Source organism: Macaca fascicularis, chromosome 1, assembly GCF_037993035.2.
Source record: "Macaca fascicularis isolate 582-1 chromosome 1, T2T-MFA8v1.1".
Taxonomy (NCBI): Eukaryota; Metazoa; Chordata; class Mammalia; order Primates; family Cercopithecidae; genus Macaca; species Macaca fascicularis.
This window is the reverse complement of record NC_088375.1, coordinates 203,434,416-203,461,854: the sequence shown is the minus strand read 5'-3', so window position 1 is coordinate 203,461,854 and position 27,439 is coordinate 203,434,416. Positions and strand designations below refer to the sequence as shown.

Here is a 27,439-nt window from a genome sequence, read left to right as displayed (position 1 = left end):
CAGGATGCCCTTGGGTTTGCTAGAGAGGGCAGTGCTCGGTGAGGGACCCAAGAAGGCAAGGGAGGGCAGACTCAACAAGGGGTCAAAGTGTGCAGAGGCCTCCCCCACACCCTGCCACCTCCCAGGGATGAGCCACCAGGGCACTGGAGTATCATACTCCTGGAATTCCAATCACTCCTAGGAGCTGGGGCGGCTAGGGAGGCGGCACCCAAGCCCAGGGGGCACAGAGGGCTGTGCATGGCTGTTTTTATAACTAAGGGGTCAGGGGAGGCTTAGAGAATTTTGCCTCACATGCTCTCCCCATCATTTCCCAAACTTGTGTGCATAACCCAGAGCTCGGCTGCCCATATCTCCCCTTCTCCACCAGAGCCCCTCAGCTCCACAGGCATGCCCACTGGGAAGTCCTTCCCAGTGTGAGACCACAATCCTTCCTGCTTGCGGTTCCCCTAAGGGAACAGTTTCCACCACCAGAGACCCAGCCAGGACAATCGTGTGCTTGTCGTTTCTCCACTCTGCAAGCCCTTGAGTTGTGGGGTAGTTACTCCAGGTACAAGCCAGGCGCCCCTCCCTTCCACCCCCGCTGGGGCGGTGCAGAGGGCGGGCGGTACAAAAAGCGCCCCGCCCCGTGCTCCTCTCTTGACTTTGAGCGTCCGGCGGTCGCAGAGCCAGGAGGCGGAGGCGCGCGGGGCAGCCTGGGCCCCAGCCCACTCCCTTACCAGGTAGGGACGCTCCCCTGATCGGAGGGTGGAAGGTGTAGAACGAGAAGAAACAGGAAGAGGGGGCAGGTAGAGGAACCAAGACAGATGGCAGACAGAGGGGCAGTGGAGGGGGACGGAGGGACACAGGAACAGAAGAGAGGGGGACCCAAAAGACGGGGGAGACAGGAAAGCACAAAGTCAATGACCCAGGTCAGGGATGGAGGCTGCTGGAGGGCGGAGGGGCCCAGGACAGGAGAGAAGACCTTGGGTCCACAGGATGAGTGCTGGGTGGGAGCACCAAGAATGCCACCACCCTCATTTCCTTATCCTTGAAGGTCTCTGCCTTGGTCAGGGAGGGGCTCCGTTTCTGCCCATTCCCCATCCCCCTATAGCCAGGACCCACACACTGGGGCTCCTCTGCCCGTGTCCTTCCTGGGGACTCAGGAATCGGGATCTCCCTCCCTGCTGGGCCCTCTTGAACTCACAGCTCCAGGAAGCTGGGAGACCCATCCCTGGTGTGCCAGGAAGTCTCTGCTGCCCGCCATCTCTGCCCCCCAGGGCCCAGGAGCCACCATGTGGCGATGTCCACTGGGGCTACTGCTGTTGCTGTCGCTGGCTGGCCACGTGGCTCTGGGTGCCAAGCAGGGTCGTGTGCGCCGGGAGCTAGCACCGGGTCTGCACCTGCGGGGCATCCGGGACGCGGGAGGCCGGTACTGCCAGGAGCAGGACCTGTGCTGCCGCGGCCGTGCCGACGACTGTGCCCTGCCCTACCTGGGCGCCATCTGTTACTGTGACCTCTTCTGCAACCGCACGGTCTCCGACTGCTGCCCTGACTTCTGGGACTTCTGCCTCGGCGTGCCACCCCCTTTTCCCCCGATCCAAGGTGGGCACTAAGATGGCCAGGAGGGCGGGTCACTTTGTCCACCCTAGATTCAGCAAGGCTCAGGAGCAAAGCTGATGGATGCACTGACATTTCCAGGGGAGGCTCTATAGAATCTGGGGCTCTTCCCTGCCCCTCTGGGAACTTTACTCTCTCCAGCAAGACTGGAAGAAGCTCCTTGGTTAAAATTCTAATTTGGCCCAGGGAAAGGGCAGCCTCTCACATTTTCTCCCAATCCTGTCTCTATTCCAGACACGGAAGGTGCTGGCCGCACCTGCTGACTCACTCTTGGGCTGATAAGGCACATATGGGTTAGTGAGGGTCATCTTAGCCATTTTTCTGCCCTTGCTGAGGATTCTACGATCTTCTGTCCCGAGATGGCTGCTCATACCTGGGAGATGGGTCACATCTGTTCCTGCTTTCAGCCTCATCATCATCCTTTTCCATGCACTTGCCCCTGTCCAATAGGAGAATCACTTGCGTTCCCTCCCATAGTTCCATGGGGCTTGGGCCGGCAGACTGCACACCTGAGCTGTCATCTCGGAGTGCTGTGTTATCTTAGGGCAGTCACTTACCTTCTCTGGGCTTTGGCTTCCCCATGCTCCTCCCACTCCGCATCTCCAAGCCCTAACTTATTTAAAGGGAAAAGGATCCCAGGAATGTTATGGCTGGCATCCAAGTAAAGTAAGAGGAATCCAGGTTAGAATCATTGAAGAACTTCCCAAATAGCAGTTCGTGTGTGACCCTGCAGGAGATGTCTTCAGTTATAGTTTAATTTCAGTGAGAACTGGTGTGAGTGTGTGTGTGTTGTCTTCAGTTGTAATTTGGCTTTAATTTCAGTGAGAGCTGTTGTGTGTGTGTGTGTGTTGTCTTCAGTTATAGTTTGGCTTTAATTTCAGTGAAAGCTGGTGTGTGTGTGTGTGTGTGTGTGTGTGTGATGTCTTCAGTTATAATCTGGCTTTAATTTCAGTGAGAGCTGTTGTGTGTGTGTGTGTGTGTGTGATGTCTTCAGTTATAGTTTGGCTTTAACTTCAGTGAGAGCTGGTGTGTGTGTGTGTGTGTGTGTTGTCTTCAGTTATAGTTTGGCTTTAATTTCAGTGAGAGCTGGTGTGTGTGTGTGTGTGTGTGTATGTGTTGTCTTCAGTTATAGTTTGGCTTTAATTTCAGTGAGAGCTGGTGTGTGTGTGTGTGTGTGTGTGTGTGATGTCTTCAGTTATAGTCTGGCTTTAATTTCAGTGAGAGCTGGTGTGTGTGTGTGTGTGTGATGTCTTCAGTTATAATCTGGCTTTAATTTCAGTGAGAGCTGGTGTGTGTGTGTGTGTGTGTGATGTCTTCAGTTATAATCTGGCTTTAATTTCAGTGAGAGCTGGTGTGTGTGTGTGTGTGTGTGTGTGTGTTATCTTCAGTTATAATCTGGCTTTAATTTCAGTGAGAGCTGGTGTGTGTGTGTGTGTGTGTGTGTGTGTTGTCTTCAGTTATAATCTGGCTTTAATTTCAGTGAGAGCTGTTGTGTGTGCGTGTGTGTGTGATGTCTTCAGTTATAGTCTGGCTTTAATTTCAGAGAGAGCTGGTGTGTGTGTGTGTGTGTGTGTGTGTTGTCTTCAGTTATAGTTTGGCTTTAATTTCAGAGAGAGCTGGTGTGTGTGTGTGTGTGTGTGTGTGTGTGTGTTGTCTTCAGTTATAGTTTGGCTTTAATTTCAGTGAGAGCTGGTGTGTGTATGTGTGTGTGTGTGTGTGTGTGTGTGTGTTGTCTTCAGTTATAGTCTGGCTTTAATTTCAGTGAGAGCTGGTGTGTGTGTGTGTGTGTGTGTGTGTGTGTGTGAGAGAGAGAGAGAGAGAGAGATATGAGCTTGGAAAGGTTCAAGGTACCTGACCTCTGAGGACCTGGCCAATCAGCCCATCCTCTCTGGCTCTGGTTCCACTTCTCTTCTCTTTCCTTCCAACAGGATGTATGCATGGAGGTCGTATCTATCCAGTCTTGGGAACCTACTGGGACAACTGTAACCGTTGGTGAGTGTTTGGAGCCTAGAGAGGTCTTGCTTTGTGAGCCTGTGTCTGACAGACTTGGTTCAAATCCTATCCCTGTCCCCCTTCTGCAAGGGAGAAGTCTTTTCCCTTCTCTGAACCTCAGTTTCCTCATCTGCAACAGAGGAATTTTAACACTGACCAAGTCAACTTATCTCACATCATTCCAACAACATTCCTCAAGCATGGCCAGCCATGGGTGCCTGGCCCAGGGGTCACCCTTGAACTGAAAGTCCTTCCCCACCCCTCCTGGTTTGGGCTGGGCCACTCCTCCCAGCTATTCCTGCTGTCACCACAGAGTCACAGGGAGAAGGGGGCGCCAGGAAGGAAAGCTCTGACTGCAGCATCCGCTGCCCTGAGCGGATGAGTGTCAGGGATGGCTGAGCGGGCGGCCAGCCAGCCTCTAGCAGGGCCTTCCCTGAAATGTGGCTCCTCTTTCCTTCCCCACCCCTCCCCACCATTCCCAGCAGGAGGAGGAAGGGATCACGGGTACCCCCTATTCAGTCTGAGATGGGAAGTGGAGAAGGGCCGGGTAGGAAACCCTGAACACCTTAATAGAAATAATGGGGAGCCTGCGAGTTGGAGGAGGAGGCCCTGCACCCACTCCACCCCCACTCCCTCTTTGCCTGGGACTACAAGGTCCCAGAGAGAAGGAAACTTTTTGGAATGCATTGCGCATAAGCTATTTCCATTGCCTTACTAGGGTGAGGGGTGCCCGGGTCACAGCGAGGGAGGGACGTTTCAGAACATGTCTGGGTGTGCAGCGTGACTGTGTGTGCACTGTGTGTGTGTGCACTGTGTGTGTGTGCACTGTGTGTGTGTGCACTGTGTGTGTGTGTGCACTGTGTGTGTGTGCACTTTGTGTGTGTGCACTGTGTGTGTGTGTGTGCACTGTGTGTGTGCACTGTGTGTGTGTGTGCACTGTGTGTGTGTGCACTGTGTGTGTGTGTGTGCACTGTGTGTGTGTGTGTTCAAAAGGATAAAACATGCCTGCCCGTCCGCAGGTTCTGATAGGATGGCTCTGGACATTGAAGGGTTAATGCTCTCTCTCACTGCTGTCCCTGGCCCCTTAGGCCCCCTTTGGAATGCTGGGACCTGCTACCACTGGCCCTGCCTGGACCTGTGTGGGCAGCCCTGGGGGCAAAGGAGGAGATGGCAGGAAAGGACGGAACACCCTGCTGCCCTTGAAGGCTCTGGGGGCGAGGGTGGGGGAGCGTCCAGGGTGTCGGAGCCCTCAGAGGATGCTTCCAGAGTCTAGTCGGGGGCTGCTGCCTAGGTGTGCAGAGGAGGAACAGCCTGGTGTGCAGAGGGGGAAAGGAAGGATGAGGAGAGCCTCCCCAGCCCCGCAGACTCCTCTGGCCCTCCCCAGAAATGCCCCCGCCGCTCCCGGGGCTGGAAAGCCCAGCCATACTGGGTCTTGGCTCCCCTTGAGGCTCCTTAAAAGGCAACATTGGAGGTGGGAGCCTCAGGCAGCTTGGAAGGAGGCAGTTCAGCTTCTTGTAATAACAGAGTTATGAGCTTGTAAAAGCATTATAGAATTCATAGAATGCAACCCTTCAGTCGGCACCTATTATTAAAGACCTACTGCGTGACAGGCACTATGCTGAGCTCAGGAGATGGAGCAGGAATGCAACAGACACAGTCCTTGACCCACTTCTAGTTAAGGTGAGGGGCGTGGAAAGACAGCAAATGAATGTATCCTGACAAGCTGCCCTGTGCTGTAGGGAAAAGAGAGGATAATGGGGGTCCCAGTTTAGAGCAGGGAGTGGGTGGGAAAGCCACTCTGAGGAAGGGACGTTTTATGCTGAGACCAGGGAGAAGGATAGAAGAGGCCTGGCCTAGGGGGAAGGAGCGGCTCGTGGGAAGGCCGGGAGGTGACTGAGCTCATTTTAGCTGGAGCTGGGGTAGGGGAGAGACACCCCAAGGAGGTACAGGTCAAGTTCCGTGGGTCACATCAGCTGTGCTGAGGATTCTGCATTTTGTTCGGAGTCACAGGAAGCCACGTAGAGAGTTCACGGTCTGATTTACGTTCTTCAAAGATCTGTCTGGCTTTGGGGTGTGTAGAGAGGGGATGGCCTGGAATCCTAAAGGAGTAGGGGACTTGGTGAATAAGGCAGTGCCGTGGTCCAGGTGAGAGGTGATGAGGGACGGGAGTAGGGTGGCCACAGTGGAGGGGTGAGAGGTAGGTGGATTTCTATGTGCCATCTCCAAGCCCTGCTGATAGGGGACATGTGGGCGGACACCACAGACCACACGGAGCTCTGATGTGAACAATTGGGTGCCATTTTCAGAGTTGAAGATGTTAGGGAAGAGCAGGCCTGTGGGAGGCAGACGGGCTATTTTGAGGTCGAGATGCATTTTGTACATCCAGAGATGTCAGAAGGTCAGTGGGATATGAGTCTGAAGCTCCAGAGAAGTGGGGTCTGGGGTTTCTGTAATGAGAACGGTGATAGTAGATATTAATTCTGAGCACTTCACGATGGGCCAGACCCAGTGCTAAATGCTTTACAAGCCTGTCATTGAATCCCTGGAAAGTGGTACCACTGTATTATCCTTATTTTATGGGCAAAGACATTGAGAGAGACAGAGCTTGAATGATCCTCCTAGGATGATACAGCTAGTGGGCTAGGACTGGAACCCAGAATTTGAATTCCCGAACCCATGCTCTTAGTCAATTCAGCATATGGCCTCAGTCATTGACTCAGTTAGCAAATATTCATTGAGTGCTTACTATGTGCTAGGTTTTGCTTTCCCAGGCACTGAAAATACCAAATAATACCTGCCCTTAAGGAATTTACAGCCTGTGAGGAAACAGGTATAAGCAATATAAACAGGCCGGGCCTGTGGCTCACACCTGTAATCTCAGCACTTTGGAAGGCCAAGGCAGGTGGATCACTTGAGGCCAGGAATTTGAGACCAACCTGGGCAACACAGCAAAACCCCATCTCTACAAAAATTGCAAAAATTAGCTGGGTGTGGTGGTGCGCACCAGTAGTCTCAGCTATTTAGGAGGCTGAGGTGGGAGGGGCCGCTTGAGCCTGGGAGGCAGAGACTGCAGTGAGCCGAGATCACACCACTGCATTCCAGCCTGGGCAACAGAGCAAGACCCTGTCTCAAAAAAAAAAAAAAAAAAGGTGGAGGGGAGGGTGGGGAGCAGGCAGATCGCTGTGAACCATCAGGGGCCAGCCTAGTTGGAGCCTTGGAACCAGAACTAGGAGGAGGAGGGGGTCAGGGGACAGGAGGACAGATCGTGCAGGGCCTTGTCATCACCAAACTTTGGCTCTTACTCTGTGCTGTGAAGCCAGTGGAGGGTTTTGGGCAGAAGAACGACATGACATGACTTAGGTTTAGCAGGGTCACTCTGGCAGCTGTGTTAAAAATACCCTGGGAAGGGGGGCAAGGGGCAGATGCAGGGAGCACCCACAGTGAGGAGGCCACAGCAGGAATCCAGGTGAGAGGTGATCGGACTTGTGGGGCGGGTGCAGGAGAACATGAGAGTGGTTCAGATTCTGGACGTGTTTTTAAGGTAGACCCACAGGATACGCGGATGAACTGGATCGGCATGTGAGAGGAAGTCAGCGGAGACTGCCAGGTTTGGGGCCCAAACTCCAGGAAGGATGGAGTTGCCATTTTCTGAGAACTGTAGGGGGAATAGGTGTGGCAGATCAGGAATTCGGTTCAGGGTATGTTTCGGTTCAGGGTAGTGATGTTGAATAGCCACGAGATCCTTGACTCTGGAGTTCAGGCAGAGATCTGGGCCACAGATACAAACTTGAGAATCATGAACTAGACGTTGACATTTAAAGCCACCAGGCTGGATGGGATCACCTAGAGATTCTCCCATAGTCACTGCTACAGACTCCCTGGCCCATGTTAACCTCCGAGGCCATATTCCTTCAGAGGGTCCCCAGTCCCTCACTTACCCTTTCCTTCTCTCCTTTTCTCACCAGCACCTGCCAGGAGAACAGGCAGTGGCAGTGTGACCAAGAACCATGCCTGGTGGATCCAGACATGATCAAAGCCATCAACCAGGGCAACTATGGGTAAGACGCCCTAGAAGCACCGTCAGTGGGCATGCATGCACACACATGCATGTATACACACATGCTTTGCTGTGGGGCACATCCAGCAGGCCACTCCTACACCCAGATTTGATTGTGTGTGCACTCAGCCACTGTGCGTCTCTCCCACCTACATGCACCTACCCCAGGACCCCGAGCCTTGGCAGATCTTCCTTCCATCCCCTCTCCTTTAGCTGGCAGGCTGGGAACCACAGCGCCTTCTGGGGCATGACCCTGGATGAGGGCATTCGCTACCGCCTGGGAACCATCCGCCCATCTTCCTTGGTCATGAACATGCATGAAATTTATGTAAGTTCATCCTTTCCCACAATCCTGCCATCTCCCCATGGCTCAGAACCTCAGGGATGCTGGCCCTGTGCCCTGCTCCTCCAAGGGCCTGGACTATCCCCTACTACAAGGCTGTGTGTCCCTGGACAAGTTACTCCCCTTCTCTGGGCCTCTGTTTCCTGCTTCCACAGGATGTGCTGCACTGGAAGAACTGATGTTCAGATTGAGTTTTGTGGTCCTGGCATCAGCTCCCCGCTGATCTCTCCAGCCTGGGAAAAATGCTGTTGGTCTCAGTACAGCTGGGTCAGGGCCCAGGGGGACAGGGGGTCACCTTGGTATTTTGGGAAGGGAAGGACAGACACTCCTCCAGCTCTGGCCAGAGGGCAGCAGTTCTCGGAAATAAATGCCGATTTAGCCGAACCCCAAGGGAGGAGAGGGCTTCTCCCTTCCCACCAGTGGGACCCTCTGGGAGAGGAATGGGAACCAGGTCCAAAGTGAAAGGGTGACAAAGGGGAGCTTCAGCAGACCTGGACTGAGACACGTGCTGGAGCATTTGTCCATCAGTGGCAGGCAGTGGGGAGGCAGGGGCTGGCAGGAGTGGCCCTCCCTGCCGAGACTTCGTCCTGGGGTGACCAGACCCTGGCCCTGCCCTTATTCCCCTGGGCCTCTGGCTATTTTCTGCCTCTTGCTGTTTGTGTTGGCAGCCTGCCTGGTCATGGGACCCTACTGCCTCTTCCCTGCCCTTCCCTTTGGGGCCTGAAGCTAAGGCCTGAAGAAAGCTGAGGCCGATCAGAAGGTGCAGAGGAAAGAGGCAGGGGTTGAGAATGGAAAGCTGAGGGGCCTGGCCTGGCCACTTCCCTGTGCCTGGCCTCAGCTGCCTCATCTGGGAAGCAGGACTAGTCAACTCCACCTGATACCTGGGAGGCACTAAATGGTGCTTGGTTCTTCAACACAAGTCAAAGTTGGAGGCAGCTGGAATCCTGCAGCAGCAGGAGGGCTCAAGATTAAACTGCAGAAGGCCCTGGACTTGGTGGCCCTCCAGTGCCAATGGGCACCTGAGGGGCAGGCCAGGGCAGAGCAGGAGGCAGACAGGGCAACCTTTATCTTGCAGACAGTGCTGAACCCAGGGGAGGTGCTTCCCACGGCCTTTGAGGCCTCTGAGAAGTGGCCCAACCTGATTCATGAGCCTCTTGACCAGGGCAACTGTGCAGGCTCCTGGGCCTTTTCCACAGCAGGTAAGCCAAGGGCAAGGGCTGGCGCCTGGGAGAGGAAGGCCAAATCCTGAGACTCCTGACAGCCCCTCTGCCTCACCCTACCAGCTGTGGCATCCGATCGTGTCTCAATCCATTCTCTGGGACACATGACGCCTGTCCTGTCACCCCAGAACCTGCTGTCTTGTGACACCCACCAGCAGCAGGGCTGCCGCGGTGGGCGTCTCGATGGTGCCTGGTGGTTCCTGCGTCGCCGAGGGTATGCAGCAACAGGGGATGTGGGCAGAGAAGAGGGCGAGGGGCTCCGTGGGCATGGCCTGGGCCATGATGCACTGAGTCTTTCTGCCTTTGCTCCCTCTTGCTGCCTCTGCAGGGTGGTGTCTGACCACTGCTACCCCTTCTCGGGCCGCGAGCGAGACGAGGCTGGCCCCGCACCGCCCTGTATGATGCACAGCCGAGCCATGGGTCGGGGCAAGCGCCAGGCCACTGCCCGCTGCCCCAACAGCCATGTTAATAACAATGACATCTACCAGGTCACTCCTGTCTACCGTCTCGGCTCCAATGTAAGTCAGCACTTGGGTGAGGGCACCAAGGCAGGAGGGTTGTGAAAGCCTGTAGTCTCACCCCTGACAGATGCTGTCTGTCCATCCCCTGCCCTCCAGGACAAGGAGATCATGAAGGAGCTGATGGAGAATGGTCCTGTCCAAGGTAAACACCCCTCATCCAGCACCCTGGTTCCAGAAGCTTGTGCCTGCTTGAGACTGGGCACAATGGCACAGAAGGGACCTCCCCTCCCACAGGCAGCGCCTGGAGGGAGCACTTAGAGCTTTGGTACGGAGGGACCCTGGTGCCTGGGCACACCTCAATAGACTCAGGCACCAGTGCCTGTGCCAATGAGCTGAGCGGACCCAACCTTGACATCTGCCCACAGCCCTCATGGAGGTGCATGAAGACTTCTTCCTATACAAGGGAGGCATCTACAGCCACACGCCAGTGAGCCTTGGGAGGCCAGAGAGATACCGCCGACATGGGACCCACTCAGTCAAGATCACAGGGTGAGGCGCGTGTGGGCAGAGACGGCTGGGGACAGCAGGGTTTGTGCTAGGGGCTCTGGAGCCTGCCTTGGGTTCTTACAACCTCTCTAAAGAGCCAGGACTACTCATCATTTCAATAGGGGGAAAACTGAGACTCAGAAAGAGAAAGGACTTGCCCTGGGTCGAACTGGAGGTTGGGAGCCTCTGAAGGCTTTTTGGGAACTGTTCCTTCCTGACATTGGGATAAAATAACCCCAATGAAATATGAAGAGAGCCTCAAGAGTTTCTCAACCTCTCCCCACCTCAACACCTGTCCCAGCTCTGCCTGACCCACCGAGTGACCTGTGAGGTCGCTCCCCTGGCCTCAGTTTCCCTATCCAATTTAGGGAATATAGATGTCAGGGTCACTGACTTCAATGAACTCAGTGAAATGTGCTTTACGGTGGGAGTTGGGGGTCTCTAAGATACTCATATATTCTCAGAGTGTCTTCCTTCTGGCCCTTGGCACCTACACCTCCCTGGATCCCCAAGTGAGGGAGGGCAGGTGGATATGTGGTTCCACAGAACTGGCCCCCAGGAGGTGGGTCTCTGGAGGACCCAGGTTCCCTCCTCTTCTGCTCACCTCGCCTCCACTTGTACCCTTGGTGCCCCACCCCCTCCCATGCTGGGCCTGGGTGCACCGACCTACAGATGTGAGAGTGAGGGAGATGCAGAGAGGTACAGAGACCTGCCTGAGCCCTAAGGGTGTACCCAACCCTCCAAAGGCAACTGGGGGCTGGATGGGGCAGGTTTCCGGGATTGGAGCTCCTGAGAGCAGGTAGACCCAGCGCCCTTCCCCTTCCGCTGCTCTGCCCACAGATGGGGAGAGGAGACGTTGCCAGATGGAAGGACGCTCAAATACTGGGTGAGGCCGCTGACCCTTTCCCCGCCCCCTCTTCCCCTCGCCCCACTCCCATTCCCCTTCTCACCACCCCTCCTTATTCCCAGACTGCGGCCAACTCCTGGGGCCCAGCCTGGGGCGAGAGAGGCCACTTCCGCATCGTGCGCGGCGTCAATGAGTGCGACATCGAGAGCTTCGTGCTGGGCGTCTGGGGCCGCGTGGGCATGGAGGACATGGGTCATCACTGAGGCTGTGGGCACCACGTGGGGTCTGGCCTGGGATCCAGGCTGAGGGCCGGCGGAAGAGGCCCCTATGGGGCGGTGACCCCAGCCTCCCCCAACAGAGCCGGGGCGCAGGCCGGCGCCAGGGCGCTAATCCCGGCGCGGGTTCCGCTGACGCAGCGCCCCGCCTGGGAGCCGCGGGCAGGCCAGGCTGGCGGAGCCCCCAGACCTCCCAGTGGGGACAGGGAAGGGCCTGGCCTGGGAAGAGCACAGCCGCAGATCCCAGGCCCCTGGCCCCCCACTCAAGACTACCAAAGCCAGGACACCTCAAGTCTCCAAGTCTCCAGCCCCACTACCTACCCCACCCCACTCCTGTATTCTTTTGTTTTTTAGACAGGGTTTTGCTTCCTTGCCCAGGCTGGAGTGCAGTGGCCCATCAGGGCTTACTGTAACCCCCTACTCCTGGGTTCAAGTGACCCTCCCACCTCAGCCTCCTGAGTAGCTGGGACTACAGGTGCACCACCACACCTGGCTAATTTTTGTATTTTTCATAAAGAGAGGGATCTCACTATGTTGCCCAGGCTGGTCTTGAACTCCTGGGCTCAAGCGATCCACCTGCCTCCGCCTCCCAAAGTGCTGGGATTGCAGGCATGAGCCACCGCACCCAGTCCTGTATTCTTATTCTTCAGATATTTATTTTTCTTTTCACTGTTTTGAAATAAAACCAAAGTATTGATAACTACAGTGTCATGGAACCTCTGGGAGTGGAAAGTCAAGCCAAAGTTGGGGTGGCTGTGGTTAGACAGCAGAAAGGACTGCCTGAGGCATTGCTGGTTGACAGGGGTGGGGGGACTGGAAATCCTAACTGCCATTCAGCCCTAATTGTCGATGCCCTGGGCACTGACCCACTTGGGGGAGGGGCATGGATGGCATGGCCTTTGGCCCTAGAGAGAAACCTGAACCGTGGGAACCACCTTTCAGACGCTGAGTCAGCTGCTGCCTGAAGGGGGAGCCCTGCCCTCCTATCAGCTGAACCCGTGCCAGTGCCCAGCAGGCAAGGGGGGCACAGCCCACAGAAGCTGGAGCCTCTGTCTCTGTAGATCAGTCTCTCCAAGCCACCCAGACAAGGGGGGCCTCTCCTCCCCCTGCTCTTGGGCCAAGCTGAGCCTGCTTCTCATCCTACCTCCCCAGGTTCCCAGTGCCAGCACAATAAGCCAGGCCTCAGCCTGGCTCCAAGGCCATCAGAACCCACCCGCCCAACCTCGTCACCAGCTCCTTGCTGCCTCTCAAATGCCCGGTACACATGCAGACTGCCAGGCATTTGCTCATGCTGCTCCCCGGGCCAGATGCCCTTCCATGCCACCCACCCCTTGTCCCGCTCCAGGGTTCCTTCTCCCAGACAGTGCCTGTGAAGGGCCACTGATGTGCCAGAGGCTGTGCAAGGAGCCCAGGCCACCCCACCCCCATCTGGCGTGGGTTAGACCCTCCCTCAAATCGTCTGCACTCTGCCCTTCACCCAATATTTCAGGTATCTGGGATCTATTGACCTTCCCCATTGTGCTGGAAATTCCTAGAGGGGCAGGGATGGTCTGTTTCATTAGTGGGTCCTGGTACCCACACCGAAACCCTGGTATAGGGTGACCCTCCAGTGTATGGAATGACTGAGTGGATAAGGCCCATTCTTTCACCTCCACGCCCCTCCCGAGCCTCCACTGCGTCCTTCTGGGCACAGATGCCAGGCTGGTTCTCCTTCCTTTTTGGGAGCCCAAGAGCCTGTGCCTGGGAGGGGGATCCCCGAGCGCAAGGAATCCTCCCTGCCGCCACCTCCAGCCAGCGGGGAGTCAGGGGCACCCTGAGTCGCCGAGGGACTGCGGCGGGGAGGTCCCCCGGGGCCCCTGGCAGCCCCTCAGGACCGCCGCGTTCCCCGGGCCTCACGGGCATCACCTGAAAGGAATGCGGGCGCCCGATAAGCAGCCGCCTTTGTCTCGCTTCCTGTTTGCCAGGACGTCCAGAGCCCAGCTCCCGCGGCCCTCCCGCCCGTCCCCAGGGAACCAAGGCCGGCGGGGAGCCCCGAAGGGGCGGCGGCCCCTTCGCACCCCCTCCGTGGTCCCCGGACCCGCCCCGTCGGAAAAACCCCGTTCGGAGGCCCCGCAAGGCTGGAATTTTCTATGGGGACCTTCCAAGGAAGCTCTGGGGCGCGGGGACGGGTGGGCGCGGCCCGCCGGGTCTCAAGGCTGAGGCTAAGACTCTGGCTCCAGCTCCATCCGCCCTGGCGCTGCTGATCCGTGTTGTTACCAGAAAGGGGTCCAGATCCAGACCCCCAAGAGGAGAGTTCTTGGATCTCATGCAAGAAAGAATTAGAGGTGAATCCCTGCAGTAAAGTGAACACAAGTTTATTAGGAAAGTAAAGGCATAAAATAATAGCTACTCCGGCAGGGCGCGGTGGTTCACGCCTGTAATCCAAGCACTTTGGGAGGCTCAGGCAGGGTGCGGTGGTTCACGCCCGTAATGCAAGCACTTTGGGAGGCTGCACTCCAGCCTGGGCAACATAGCGAGACTCCATCTCAAAAAAAAAAAAAGGAAGGAAGGAAGGAAAGAAAGAAAGAAAGAAAGGCTACTCCATAGAGCAGCCCCGAGGGCTGCTGGTGTCCCATATTTATGGTTATTTCTTGATTATCTGCTAAACAAGGGGTGGATTATTCATGCTTCCCCTTTTTAGAGCATATAGGGTCACTTACTGACATTGCCATGACGTTTGTAAACTGTCATGGCACTGGTGGGAGTGCAGCAGTGAGGACGACCAGAGGTCACTCTCGTGCCATCTTGTTTTTGGTGGGTTTTGGCCGACTTCTTTTTCTTTTTTTTTTTTTTTTTGAGACGGAGTCTTGCTATGTTGCCCAGGCTGGAGTGCAGTGGCACGATTTCAGCTCACTGCAAGCTCTGCCTTCCGGGTTCACGCCATTCTCCTGCCTCAGCCTCCCTAGTAGCTGGGACTACAGGCGCCCGCCACCACGCCCGGCTAATTTTTTTGTGTTTTTAGTAGAGACAGGGTTTCACCGTGTTAACCAGGGTGGTCTCAATCTCCTCACCTCGTGATCCACCCGCCTCGGCCTCCCAAAGTGAGGTGTGAGCCACCGCGCATGTTGGCCGGCTTCTTTCCACATCCTGTTTTATCAGCAAGATCTTTATGACTTGTATCTTTTGCTGACCTCCTATCTCATCCTGTGACTTAGAATGCCTAGGTGTCTGAGAATGCAGCCCAGTGGGTCTCAGCCTTATTTTATCCAGCCCCTATTCAAGATGGAATTGCTGTGGTTCAGACGTCTCTGACGGTGGGGGGTCAGCCTGGCCCATCCTTAGCCTTGTTCCTGGGGCCATCGAGCCCAGGCCCACCTGGGCCAGTCCTGCAGTGGACGAGGGTGCAAATGGGGCTGGAGATGCCCTAGCCAGGGCCTCAGCAACCTCCACCAGCCACCCCTGCTCCTCCGATGTTGGGCATGGGTGTGTTGTTATAAAGAGCGAGGCTTACCTCAAGTGCCCCAAACCCGATTACTGCCCCTGAATCTGCCCCTAAAGAAACCCTGGCCCTGCAGCCCCTTGCTGTGTGTCCTGGGGCCAGTCTTTCCCTTTCCTAGGGCCAAGGGTGTGGGATATTAAGACAGAGCTGGGTTTGAACCTCTACTCTGTTCGGCTATGTGTATTATTGGACAGGTCTTTCCAACTTAAATGGGGGACAGTAGTACTCACCTACCTCCTGGAGTTGGTGGGAGGATTAAATGAGACAAACATGCTAAGCATTCAGCTCAGTGCTTGGAATTCATTAAGGGCTTAATAAATGGTAACAGCAACTGTGATGATCATTGTAAGAGATTAGACCTGATAATGTAAAGGCTTTTTATAATGAGCTAAACATTCATTGAGTGCTTAACCATAGGTTTCTGCCAGCGTGTTGTTCTCAATGCTTTACGTACATTGTCTCATTTAAGCCCCCCCAACCCCAAAAAAAAAAAACAAAACAAAAAACTATTTCCAGAAGCATAGAGAATAGCAAGTAAGTTGCTAAATGTCGTACAATTAATAATTGCGGCAGGATTCAAACCCAGGTCACCTAAATCCTCATACTCATTAGGTCTGTATTAAGATTAATAGTGATATTCCAGTGTCCTTCCCCAAGCCCTTTCCCTGTCTGGCAAGCTCTTATTCATCCTTCAAAACCCAGCTCAAACGTCCCCCTTCCGGAAAGCCTTTCCTGGCACCCATCCTCTGGATCTCCAGGGACCCCTCCATACACACCTGGCACAGAGGAAGCACCTGTCAACAACTTCTCCTCCTACAGAGGGATGGGGCGGCGATTTTTTTTCTTTTTCAGCTCCATCCTTTCCTGGCCACCAAATATTTCACTTGGGCATTCATTCTGGTCCCCCATGGGACTCTGCAGGGGTCCCTAGGCACCTGACTCTAATCTCTCAGGGGCTGCTAAGTTACATCCATTTCACAAGTGCTGATGCCTCACATCTTCTTGGGATCTTGCCAAACCCCCATGCCTGCCTGGTGCCCATTAAGGGAAAGGAATTCGTGCCTACCGAGCCTGCGTGAGCCACGCTTTGGGCTATGTGCTTCACTCACTTTAGCTCCTTCGATCCTACCCACATCCCTAGGAGGAAGTGTATCCCTAGACACCCAGTGCCAACCAGTGAGACAACTCCCAGGCTCCATGAGAGGGGTAAACCTCCAAATCGTGGGGAGGGCAAGTGGGTCCAGGCATAGCTGGAACCAGGGACCCAAAAACGGCCGGGACACACCCTCTCTGTCTCTGTCTCACTCTGCCTCTCTTTTCTCTGCTTTTCTAACTCTGCCATGAGGAAGGATTTGTGGCCAATGACAACTCCTGAGCCTCCCAACCCACAGCCATGTTCTCAGTTCTGATTCAAAATAGAGAAGTCTTTTGATTGGCCAGGCTCCAGTCAGGTGTCCACCTGTGGGACAGTCACCTGTGGCCGAGGGACAAGGTCATGGAAATCATGACAGCCCTTGCCGAACCAGTGTTTAGGGGAGGAGATCCTCAAAGAAGGAGGATCCAAGGGAAAGGAGGAATGCCAAACAGATTGAGGTAGGAGGGGAGACTTAATTCCAGGGATGGGGCCTCAATGATTACTACCCCTTCCCTAGAAATTTCTGCATAAACTGCCCCTTAATCTTCATACAATTAAAGGTGGGTATAAATGTGACTGCAAAACTGCCCTGAACTGCTACTCTTTGCCTACGGGGTAGCCCTACTCTGCAGGAGCAGTCACGGAGCTGTGACACTGCCTCCTCAATAAAGCCATTTTCTTCTACCTCTGGCTTGCCCTTGAATTCTTTCCTGGGCAAAGCCAAGAACTCAGTGGGCTAAGCCCCACTTTGGGGCTTGCCTCCCCTGCATCAAAATGACAGAAATGGGTCCACAACAGCTAGGGACTATTCTTACCTCCATTTGACAGAGATGGAAGCTCAGGGAGGGGACGTGACTTGTCAAGTCACACTGCTGGTAGGCGCCGGAGCTAGATGCAGACCTCACTGCATGAAAATCCGGGGCTCTGACACCAACACTCGAGCCAGTATCTTCCCAAAGTAAAACAAGCCTGAGTCTGAAGAGGACTTCTAGGGAAGCGTCCTGCTTCCTGCTCCAGGGGGCTACAGGCTGGTTCCCACCATGGGATGGGATGAGATGGTAAACCGAATATGCCAGTGGGCACAGCAGAGAGGTGGGTGCCAGGGGAGCCATACTGAAGATACTCACTGTAGGTAAGGGTTGCTATTACCTCCTTTTTACAGGGAGGAGACTGAGGCTGGGGTGGGGGAAGGTGAAGTGACGTGCCAGAGGACACATTGCTAGGAAGTCGTGGGGAACCTCATTTGTCAGACTCCAAAGCCCTTTTTCTAAGCCGTGTCTGGGTGTATACACAGTCACTCTTCATCTTGTACCCAAGCAGGCTCTTTGGCTTCCAGTTCTGTACACAAACGGCCTGGATCTGAAGTTTGGAGCTTGCAGAACTTGGTGATCAAGATGCAACTGAGGGGAGGGGCAGTGGTGGAGGTTATGTAACACTCAGGTGGGCTTGGTCTGGGGCTGCAGGGACGTGCTAGGGTCTGCAGAGTGCAAGCCGAATCACTGCTCCTCATCTTGTCAAGTTCAAAAGCCTCCTCCTCTGAGAAGCTGGGGTTTTTTTGTTTGTTTGTTTGTTTGTTTGTTTGTTTTTAGAGAGAGAGTCTCGCTGTTGCCCAGGCTGGAGTACAGTGGCAGGATCATGGCTCACTGCAGCCTCGACTTCCTAGGCTCAAGCAATCCTCCCACCTCAGCCTCCCAAGTAGCTGGGACTACAGGCATACCACCACACCTGGCTAATTTAAACAATAAAAAAAAAATTTTTTTTTAGAGATGGGGTCTCACTATGTTGCCCAGGCTGGTCTAGAGCTCCTGGCTCAAGTGATCCTCCTGCTTCTACCTCCCAAAGTGCTGGGATTGAGAAGCCTTTTTGACTCCCCAGGACAGCCCTCATCCATCACCCAGACTCCACTCTCACACCACTTCCTCCATCATAGTCCAGCATGGGAGCTGTCCACACCCTTCCTGACACGGGCCTCTGAGAGCAGGGCTGTGCCTCACCCTCTCTGCTGTCAGTGTGGCCTAAAACTATACTGGGCATGGAAGAAACACCAGACCCATTTGCTGGAGGATGGAGGAAGCCTGCGAATGTGGATGCCCACTCGGCGGCGCCTATCCCGGCAGTGTCAACCTCCACAGCAACCCTGCCCCCTGGTGGCTGAGTCCACACCTCCCCCTTGCTGCAGCCTAGAGAAGTAGTGGAGAGAAGCCACCTGTGCAGAATTTCAGACCTGAGCCCCTGCTATGAGTTCGTGTCTTACTCTTTGGAGCCAAAACTGTTCTGTGAGACCTGGAGACTGGCACAGGGGGACAAAGAAGGACTGGACAGAGCTGGGAATGGATCTCAGTCAGCCCGACTCCAGAGGCCAACTCATTGCTGTGGCCCCACGTGTCACCTCTCACCCAGATGTTGTGCTCCAGACTGTCCAGGAGAGAGTCTGAGTCTGGCTCTTTTTTTAAAAAGACAGGGCCTTGCTTTGTTGCCCAGGCTGGAGTGCTGGAATGCAGTAGCGTGATCGTGGCTTGTTGCAACCTTGACCTTCCAGGCTCAAGCAGTCCTCCTGCCTCAGCCTCTCAAAGTGTTGAGATTACAGGCCATGTCACCATGCCCAGCCCCAGGTTAGACTTTGAGGCACCCTAACCTTGTGGCAGTGTCCTCCACTCGGGCCTCCTTTCAGGTTCCTCATCTCCCCCAGCACACATACCTCCCTCAGCCTCTCACTCAGAACCAGGCAGACCCAGATTCAAGTTCCGCTGGATTCCCTGGAGTTCATTTTCCACTCTAAACCTTTGAATCTCTGTTCCCCAGTCTTTCTTTGTTTACATATTTATTTATTTTTGAGACAGGGTCTTATTCTATTGCCTAGGCTGGAGTGCAGTGGTGCAATCACAGCTCACTGCAGCCTCAACCTCCCATGCTCTGGTGAGTCTCCCACCTTGGCCTTCCAGGTAGCTGGGACCACAGGTGTGAGCCACCACCCCTGGCTAATTTTTTGTAATTTTTGTAGAGACGGGTTTCACCATGTTGCCCAGGCTGGTCTCAAACTCCTGAGCTTAAGCAATATGCCCGCTTCGGTCTCCCAAAGTGCTGGAATTACAGTTGTGAGCCACTGCACCCTGCTCTGTTTCCCAGTCTTTAAAAGGAGAATAGTGATTTCCGTTATTTCTGTGTGGGAGCTGCCCTTGATTGGGAAATTTTAAGAATAAGGAAATGCCGGCCGGGCGTGGTGGCTCACACCTGTAATCCCAGCACTTTAGGAGGCTGAGGCGGGTGGATCACAAGGTCAGGTGTTCAAGACCAGCCTGATCAATATGGTGAAACCCTGTCTCTACGGAAAATACAAAAAATTAGCTGGGTGTGGTGGCAGGCACCTGTAATCCTAGCCACTTGAGGAGGCTGAGGCAGGAGAATTGCTTGAACCCGGGAGGCGGAGCTTGCAGTGAGCTAAGACCACCCCACAGCACTCCAGCCTGGACAACAGAGTGAGACTCTGTCTCAAAACTAAAAATAAAATAAAAATTAAAAAAATAAGAAAATGGGAGAAACAAGCTTGCCCACTGAGAGCTGGACTGAAGAAATCAGTATCTAGGCCGGGCGCAGCAGCTCACGCCTGTAATCCCAGCACTTTGGGAGGCCCAGGCAGGCGGATCACAAGGTCAGGAGTTCAAGACAAGCCTGGCCAATATGGCAAAACCCTGTCTCTACTGAAAATGCAAAAATTAGCCGGGCGTGGTGGTGGTCACCTGAAACCCCAGCTAGTCAGGAGGCTGAGGCAGGAGAATCGCTTGAACCCAGGAGGTGGAGGTTGCTGAGATCACACCACTGCCCTCCAGCCTGGGCAACAGAGTGACACTTTGTCTCACACACACACACAAAAAGAAAGAAATCGGTATCTAATGAATGACAACAGGGATGTGCAGAGTCACCTTAAAAGGCCAGGCTACCTCTAACTCCCGAGAAAGATTCTTTGCTTGGCCAAACTTATTCAGGCTCTTGAATCTTCTCCTAAACTCATCTGAGCATTTCCTTGTAAAATTGGGTTTTAGCTAAAGAACCCCACTTAATCCCTTTAGGCAGAATACCTCATCTTCTCCACCTGATCATCCTTGATATCTGATCAGGTTCCTCGTCTTCCACCCTTCCGTAGGTGATGTCTGGTCACCCCGGCCTGTCTTCAGCAAGAATCCTGTTAGGTCAATTTACTCAGAATCCCCCTTAGTCCTGCTGTTTCTTCTTAGTAATTTTTCCATCCACTGGCCCCCACCGTCCTCCATGACTAAACTCCCACTTGCCCATTCTGTATTCAGAATCGAACCCACTCTCTCTCCCCCACTGCAAGACCCCTGTTGCCGTGGTCCCTAATACCTCTCAAAATGGTCCTGAATAAAATCTTCCTTATCATGTTTTCACAGGTATCACTGAATAATTTTTCCTTTAATGGTCCTACAGAAGTTGGCAGGCACCATGGTGGAAATATCGACTCAACTAAAATAGATGAGTCTCCGTGATCCCAAGATGCTGCGTGTTGTTCAGGGAGGGTCGGCTTGGCCATCGCACCAGTGACCAAGCTGAGCCTTGTGTTCGAATGGACGGGGGGTGTTCCTGATGGACTCTGAGGATGGTCCTTTCCCCATGGCAGGCTGGTGCTCTGGAGACCTAGGTGTGGTGGGTTTTCTTAGCCTGGGGCCATAAACTCAGGGTTTCAGCCTCTAATGCCGTTGGGACTTGGCAGATGCATGAGGAAGCCAGGAGTGTCAGAGAATAGGGAGTAACGGGGTCTGTGTCCAGCATGTATTGGAGAGTGTACGTGTGCCTAAATGCATTCAGAATCAATGACTTTTAAAAACATGATGCCATCCTGACTCACACAGGGTCTCCACAGGAAACAGATGGTGAACTCTAATTAGGAGAATTGGGGTAGAGTTTATTTTCAAAAGGATGAATGACAAAGAAGGGTCTAGGGAGGTCATCAGAGAGAGTGCAGAACTCTGGGTCTAGCGGTGACCTGGCTGTCACTTCCCCTAGGCCTACAAGGCCAAGGGGTAAGAGAGGTCACCAGAACTCTGAAGGAGTCATTTAAAGTAGAGGTGGCCTGCCAGCGAGGAAGCTGGGGAACAAACCCCTCAGCCTGGCTCTCCCCTCCCTCTCATCGGCTAGGCTCTGCACTTACCAAATCCCATGAGAAGCTAGAAGGCAAGGAATCACGGCTGTGGACTTTTACATGAACAAGAAATTAACTTCTGCCTTATTTAGACCTCTCTTTTCCAGGGTCTTTTGTAACATCAGCTGAACCCGTAACCTAACAAATATACTCATAACAGGAAACATCTGCCAAAAAGATATGATAATCATGAACTTACACATATCTCGCAGAACATGTTTATTTTGGTGAAACATATAAAGCAAATCTGGCAGAACTGCAAGAAGTTTATAGACAAAGTGGAATTGTAGACAAATTTATAGATAAAGTGGAAAATTTTAATTGAACTTTCTTAAAACCAATGGATCAAGTAGCAAAACATTAGTAAGGCTACAGAAGTTTGTACAATATAATTAAAGATCTCCAGCTACTAGATAAACAAGTTTTACACCCCCACCCACAGAATACCCATTGTTTTCAAGCTCATGTGGAACATTTTTCTAAAAATGCTGCCTACTTGGCAACAAAGAAAGTCTAAAATTTGTTCAAGGAATCAGTATCGTCAGTCACATTTTCTCATCCCAATATAATAAAATTAGAAATCAATAATAAAACGTTGGCCAAGAAAATCCAATATGTTCAGGAACTTAATGACTCATTTCTAAGTAATTCACAGGCTAGGAAGAAAATTATTAATATAATAGAAATTACAAGATATTTAAAACTGAATAACAATAAGCTAAAGTGAAACTTGGAGGGAAAACATGTTTATTAAAAACAGGAAGAATTGGAAACAAATGAATTAAGCATCCAACTCAAGACCCCAGGAAGAGATACCAGAAAACCCCAAGAGAATAAAATAAAGGAAATAATAAAGATAAAGCAGAAAAGGATGATACGGAAAACAACCTAAAGTTGAGATGAGACTTTTTAAAACCTTAATAAAATAAATAAATCATTAGCACAAAATAGACAATATTAGGAACAAAAAGAAGGCTATGGCTAGAGACGCAATCAAGGTTTTTAAAAAATCACAAGAAAACACCATGGGGACCTCCAGTTCTGGCAAGATATCAGACTAAGTTAATATGGAAAATCTAGGAGATAAACTCAGAAGGAAGAAGTGGTTTGTAAGAAGAAGTAGAGAATTAAAAAAATCGTTAAGTGTTGACAATTCAAACAAGCAGAAACTTCATAAAAAAATTTAAAAGACTGATTAAAAAGAAAAAGAAGGCGTGGCCAAAAAAAACCAAACAAACTGGGAAAACAATATAGTGACAGACAGGACACTATGATCAGAGTTCAAAAGCATTCTAAGGTTGTGCTAGAGGTGGAAATTGATTAACTTCAGACTTTAAAACTGAAGTATACATGTTAAAAATTTACGGATGACTGACCGGGCATGGTGGCTCATGCCTATAATCCCAACACTTTGGAAGGCTGAGTTGGGAGGATTGCTTGAGGCCAGGAGCTTGAGACCCACCTGGGCAACATTGCAAGGCCCCGTCTCTACAAAAACTAAGGAAGTTAGCCAGGCATGTGACGCACACCTGTATTCTTAGCTACTGGAGAGGCTGAGGCAGGAGGATCACTTGAGCCCAGCAGTTTGAGGTTGCAGTGAGCTACGATTGTGCCACCGCACTCCAGTCTTGATAGCAGAGTGAGATCCTGTCTCAAGAAAATAAAAATAAAAACAAAAACAAAACAACAACAAAAATACCTCAGTACCTCAGTTTGTTTCAGTCGCTGTAGTTGGCCTTTGTTTCTTGCAGCTAAATGCATCGGGCAAATACTAAGCAACAGAAAGCTGGTGTCACTTTATAAATATCAAACAACCTGAATACAAAGGTTTTTTTTTTTTTTCTTGAGACAGTCTTTCTCTGTTGCCAGGCTGGAGATCTCAGCTCACTGAAACTTCTGCCTTCCGGGTTCAAGCGATTCTCCTGCCTCAGCCTCCCGAGCAGCTAGGACTACAGGCTCACGTCACCCCTCACCAGCTAATTTTTGTATTTTTAGTAGAGATGGGGGTTTCACCATGTTGGCCAGGATACTCTCCACCTCTTGACCTTGTGATCTGCCTGCCTTGGCCTCCCAAAGTGCTGGATAAAGGTTTGAATATAGCTAAAGCAATCCTTGAGGGACTATGTGTGTTTACTCTTAAGTACATACATTTGATAAGAATAAAGATGACACATTAATGATTCAGTATCCAATTTAGGAAATCAGAAAAAGACAACATAATAACAGCACCCCATCCCCCACCAAATAGCAGGAAATAATAAAGAGAGAAATCAATAAAACAGAAAACAAAGAAACAATAGAGATGGTCAAAACAAGTGACTAATAAAATAGATCTATTTCTAGCAAGTCTGAGAAAGAAAAAAAGAAGGCCCAAATAATATTGGAAATGAAAAGGGGAGGACATGTGCAGTAATGTCTGTAATCCCAGAACTTTGGGAGGCTGAGGTGGATCACTTGAGGCCAGGAGTTCAAGACCATCCTGGCCAACATGGTGAAACCCTATCTCTACTAAAAATACAAAAATTAGCCAGGCGTGGTGGTGCATGCCTGTAAGTCCAGTTACTAGGGAGGCTGAGGCGGGAGAATCTCTTCAACCCAGGAGGCAGAGGCTGCAGTGAGCTGAGACTGTGCCATTGCACTCCAGCCTGGGCAACAGAGAGAGACTCTGTCTCAAAAAATAAATAAATAAATAAATAAATAAACAAACAAATAAATAAATAAATAATAAAATAAAATAAAAGAAAGAAAAAAGAAATGAAAAGGGGAATTTAAGTACAGATAATTTCAATCATAAGAAACAATATCATGGCCGGGCTTGGTGGCTCACACCTGTTATCCCAGCCCTTTGGGAGGCTGAGGCGGGTGGATCCCAAGGTCAGGAGATCCAGACCACCCTGGCTAACACAGTGAAACCTCGTCTCTACTGAAAATACAAAAAATTAGCCAGGCGTGGTAGCGGGCGCCTGTAGTCCCAGCTACTCAGGAGGCTGAGGCAGGAGAATGGCGTGAACCTGGGAGGCGGAGTTTGCAGTGAGCCGAGATCGCGCCACTGCACTCCAGCCTGGGTGACAGAGTGAGACTCCATCTCAAAAAAAAAGAAGAAGAAGAAGAAGAAAAAAGAAACAATATTACACAAATAAATTTGAAAATGCAATGTAATGGGTGTCTGTCAAATGTAACGTCAAACCTGATTTAAGAAATGGAAAAGTGGCCGGGCATGGTGGCTCACACCTGTAATCCCAACACTTTGGGAGGTCAAGGTGGGCCGATCGCTTGAGGTCAGGAGTTTGAGACCAGCCTGGCCGATATGATGAAACTCTGTCTCTACTAAAAATATAAAAATTAGCCCGGTGTGGTGGCATGCTCTTGTAGTCCCAGTTACTCCAGAGGCTGAGGCAGGAGAATCGCTTGAACCCAAGAGGCGGAGGTTGCAGTGAGCCAAGATTGTGCCACTGCACTCCTGTCTGGGGAAAGAGCAAGACTCTGTCTCAAAAAATAAAAAGAAAAAAGAAATGGAGGCCGGGCACGGTGACTCATGCCTGTAATCCCAGCACTTTGGGAGGCCGAGGCACATGGATCAAGACCAGCCTGACCAACATGGTGAAACCCTGTCTCTACTAAAAATACAAAAATTAGCCAGGCATGGTGGCGCACACCTATAATCCCAGCTACTCAGGAGGCTGAGGCAGGAGAATCACTTGAACCCGGGAGGCAGAGGTTGCAGTGAGTCAATATACCACCGCACTCCAGCCTGGGTGACAGAGCGAGACTCCATGTCAAAAAAAAAAAAAAAAAAAAAAAAGAAAAAGAAAGAAATGGAAATGAGAAATAATAACATTAAAGAAATAGTTGTTCAGATCATTCTGTTTTTATCTTTTCAATCTCTCCTGGACCTGTAGTTATCATATCATTTGCATTCTTAGTATTTATTAATTTGTGCCTTTCCTTTTAGAAGAAATCAGCCTTGGACGTTTGACTATTTTTTTAAATCTTCTCAAAGAACCGACTTTTGGCTCATTAATCCTCTTTGTTTTCTGTTTTATTAATTTTTGCTCTGATCATTTCCTTTGTTCTGCTTTCACTAGGTTTATTCTGTTGTTCTTTTTTATTTCCTAAGTTAGAGCAATATATAGAATATTTTCATAATTCCAGTCATAACCTCCCCCATATCCCCCAGAGGTAACCACTACTTCAACTTCTATCTCCATAGATTAGTTCTGGTCCCTTTTGAATTTCATACAAATGGAATTAGAGGGTATCTGCTCTTTCTGGCTTCTTTCACTCAAAATTAGGTCTGTGAGGTTCATCCCTATTGTTGCCCGTTTCAGTGGTTGTGTGTGTGTGCTTGTGTGTGATGTGTTTTGGTGTATAGCATTCCATTGTACAAATATATTACAATTTATTTTTTATTTTTTATTTTATTTTTTGGGGGGTATAAAAATTTATTATACATGCCGGGCGCGGTGGCTCACACCTGTAATCCCAGCACTTTGGGAGGCCGAGGCGGGCGGATCACAACGTCAGGAGATCGGACCACGGTGAAACCCCGTTTCTACTAAAAATACAAAAAATTAGCCGGGCGCGGTGGCGGGCGCCTGTAGTCCCAGCTACTCAGGAGGCTGAGGCAGGAGAATGGCGTGAACCCGGGAGGAGGAGCTTGCAGTGAGCCGAGATTGCGCCACTGCACTCCAGCCTGGGCGACAGAGCGAGACTCTGTCTCAAAAAAAAAAAAAAAAAAAAAAAAAAATTATTATACATAAAGAATATTACCACTAACAAATGCAGACAGGCTAGGACATGGTACTGGGTGGAGGACGGCTAGCTCTTTGGAAAGTGAAAGGTTTGGGTGGCGTGGACCTCATGCCACGCTGATTGGTCAGTAGATGGGGGCACATGCCAAACACCACAGGGCATCAGGGCATCAGATGCCGCTCTGTGTGCCCTGTCTCATCTGGGCCTTCGAAGGGAGCACACCCAGAAGCGAGCAACTGAAGCGAAGGGGCATCCTAAGGTGCCCCTTCCAGGCTTGTCTCTGAAGTCACAGCAACACCATTTTAAGCAATATGTTTAATCGGATGATTTCCACAAACTATCCACGAAGTTTCTAACCATCACAATTCAGTGAAGTACAAAACACTGAGTGACAGGCTGTGGGAAGAGAAGGCAGCACCAGTGGTGGCACCTTCCAATCCTGGTTGTTCTAGGGGCAGGGAGAGGGGAAGGTCTTTTTTTTAACCAAGCCCTTCATTTCAATGTACAAAAGAATTACTCTGATCAATATTAAATTGTATTGAAAACAAAATGGACTAAAAAGCAAATTCTACTCTATGTTGGGGTGGAAGTGGGAGGAAAGAATGAGTCCTTCGAAGCAGGAAGGGAGATAGCAGGAGGAAGGTTCTGTGCCTGTGACCTGGGTGGTCACTCACGCTGCTCCATTTTTACTTTTGGTGGTCTCAGGAAGGTCCGATTTTTCTTCTCTTTCTTCCCCTTTGTATTGGCTTGGAAGTTTCGCCAGCTGTCCACACGACCATCTCGACTTTCCTCAAAGTTTTTCTGCCACTCTCTTTCCCATTTGGCTTTTTCTTGAGCTTCAATCTCTTCTTCCCTTTGTTGTTTCCTTTCATGCATCTCTTTGGCTTCTCTCTCTTTCCTTTTAATTTCCAGCTCAGCAAAGAGTTTCATTGTCTGTTTATATACAGCTTGTTTGAACAGTTCAGGATCATCATATACAATTGTAGGTTTTCCTTCCTTCTTTAACTGTTTTTTTCGCTCTTTCTCAGTGTGTTCCACGTATTCTTTTCCTGCCTGAATTACATCCAGGGCCCTCTTCTTTTGCTCCTGATCCAGTAGCAACTTGTAAGCTTTGTCCACAGCTTCAAAATCCTTTTGTGCTCTGTCAGCATCATCTTGATTTTTGTCAGGATGCACCAAGATGGATAACTGCCGAAACCTCTTTTTTATTTCCTCATCTGTAACTTCAGGATCTATCTGAAGAACCTCAAATGGGTTCAAATTGAAGTAAGAGGAACCAGGACGGGTCAGTCTTTCAATCTGATTTTTCGATGTCAGAACCGAGTCTCTCTTCTCTATTTGTTTCACCTCACTGTAGAAGGTCATAAAGTCTTCCTCGGTGCTGCCTCCGCTGCCCGAAGTCCCGCTCTCTCCTGAAGCCGCCATTTCCCCGGCCCAGCCACCACGTCTATTTTTTTTTTTTTTTTGAGACGGAGTCTCGCTCTGTCACCCAGGCGGGGGTGCGGTGGCACAATCTCGGCTCACTGCAAGCTCCGCCTCCTGGGTTCACGCCATTCTCCTGCCTCAGCCTCCCGAGTAGCTG

General features: G+C 51.4%; 1 protein-coding gene and 1 pseudogene across 4 annotated transcripts; one reads left to right on the top strand and one right to left on the bottom strand.

Annotated features, from left to right (window-relative positions):
• Positions 1–638: 638 nt before the first annotated feature.
• On the top strand, positions 639–12,037 carry TINAGL1 (tubulointerstitial nephritis antigen like 1). Of its 4 annotated transcripts, XM_045376066.2 has the most exons (12): positions 639–719; positions 1,257–1,581; positions 3,525–3,588; positions 7,554–7,646; positions 7,859–7,973; positions 9,064–9,187; positions 9,272–9,422; positions 9,537–9,726; positions 9,826–9,871; positions 10,095–10,218; positions 11,056–11,101; positions 11,185–12,037. In XM_045376066.2, the coding sequence occupies exons 2-12, from the start codon at positions 1,272–1,274 to the stop codon at positions 11,323–11,325; spliced, it is 1,404 nt and encodes a 467-aa protein (XP_045232001.1). In that variant the 5' UTR covers positions 639–719; positions 1,257–1,271; the 3' UTR covers positions 11,326–12,037. The 4 variants fall into 4 exon arrangements, with proteins under 4 accessions (XP_045232001.1, XP_045232005.1, XP_073868990.1 ...); XM_045376070.2 differs by lacking the exon at positions 1,257–1,581; XM_074012889.1 differs by lacking the exon at positions 7,859–7,973.
• Positions 12,038–26,157: 14,120 nt separating this feature from the next.
• Positions 26,158–27,304, bottom strand: LOC102139935 (dnaJ homolog subfamily C member 8 pseudogene; annotated as a pseudogene).
• Between the last annotated feature and the right edge of the window lie 135 nt (positions 27,305–27,439).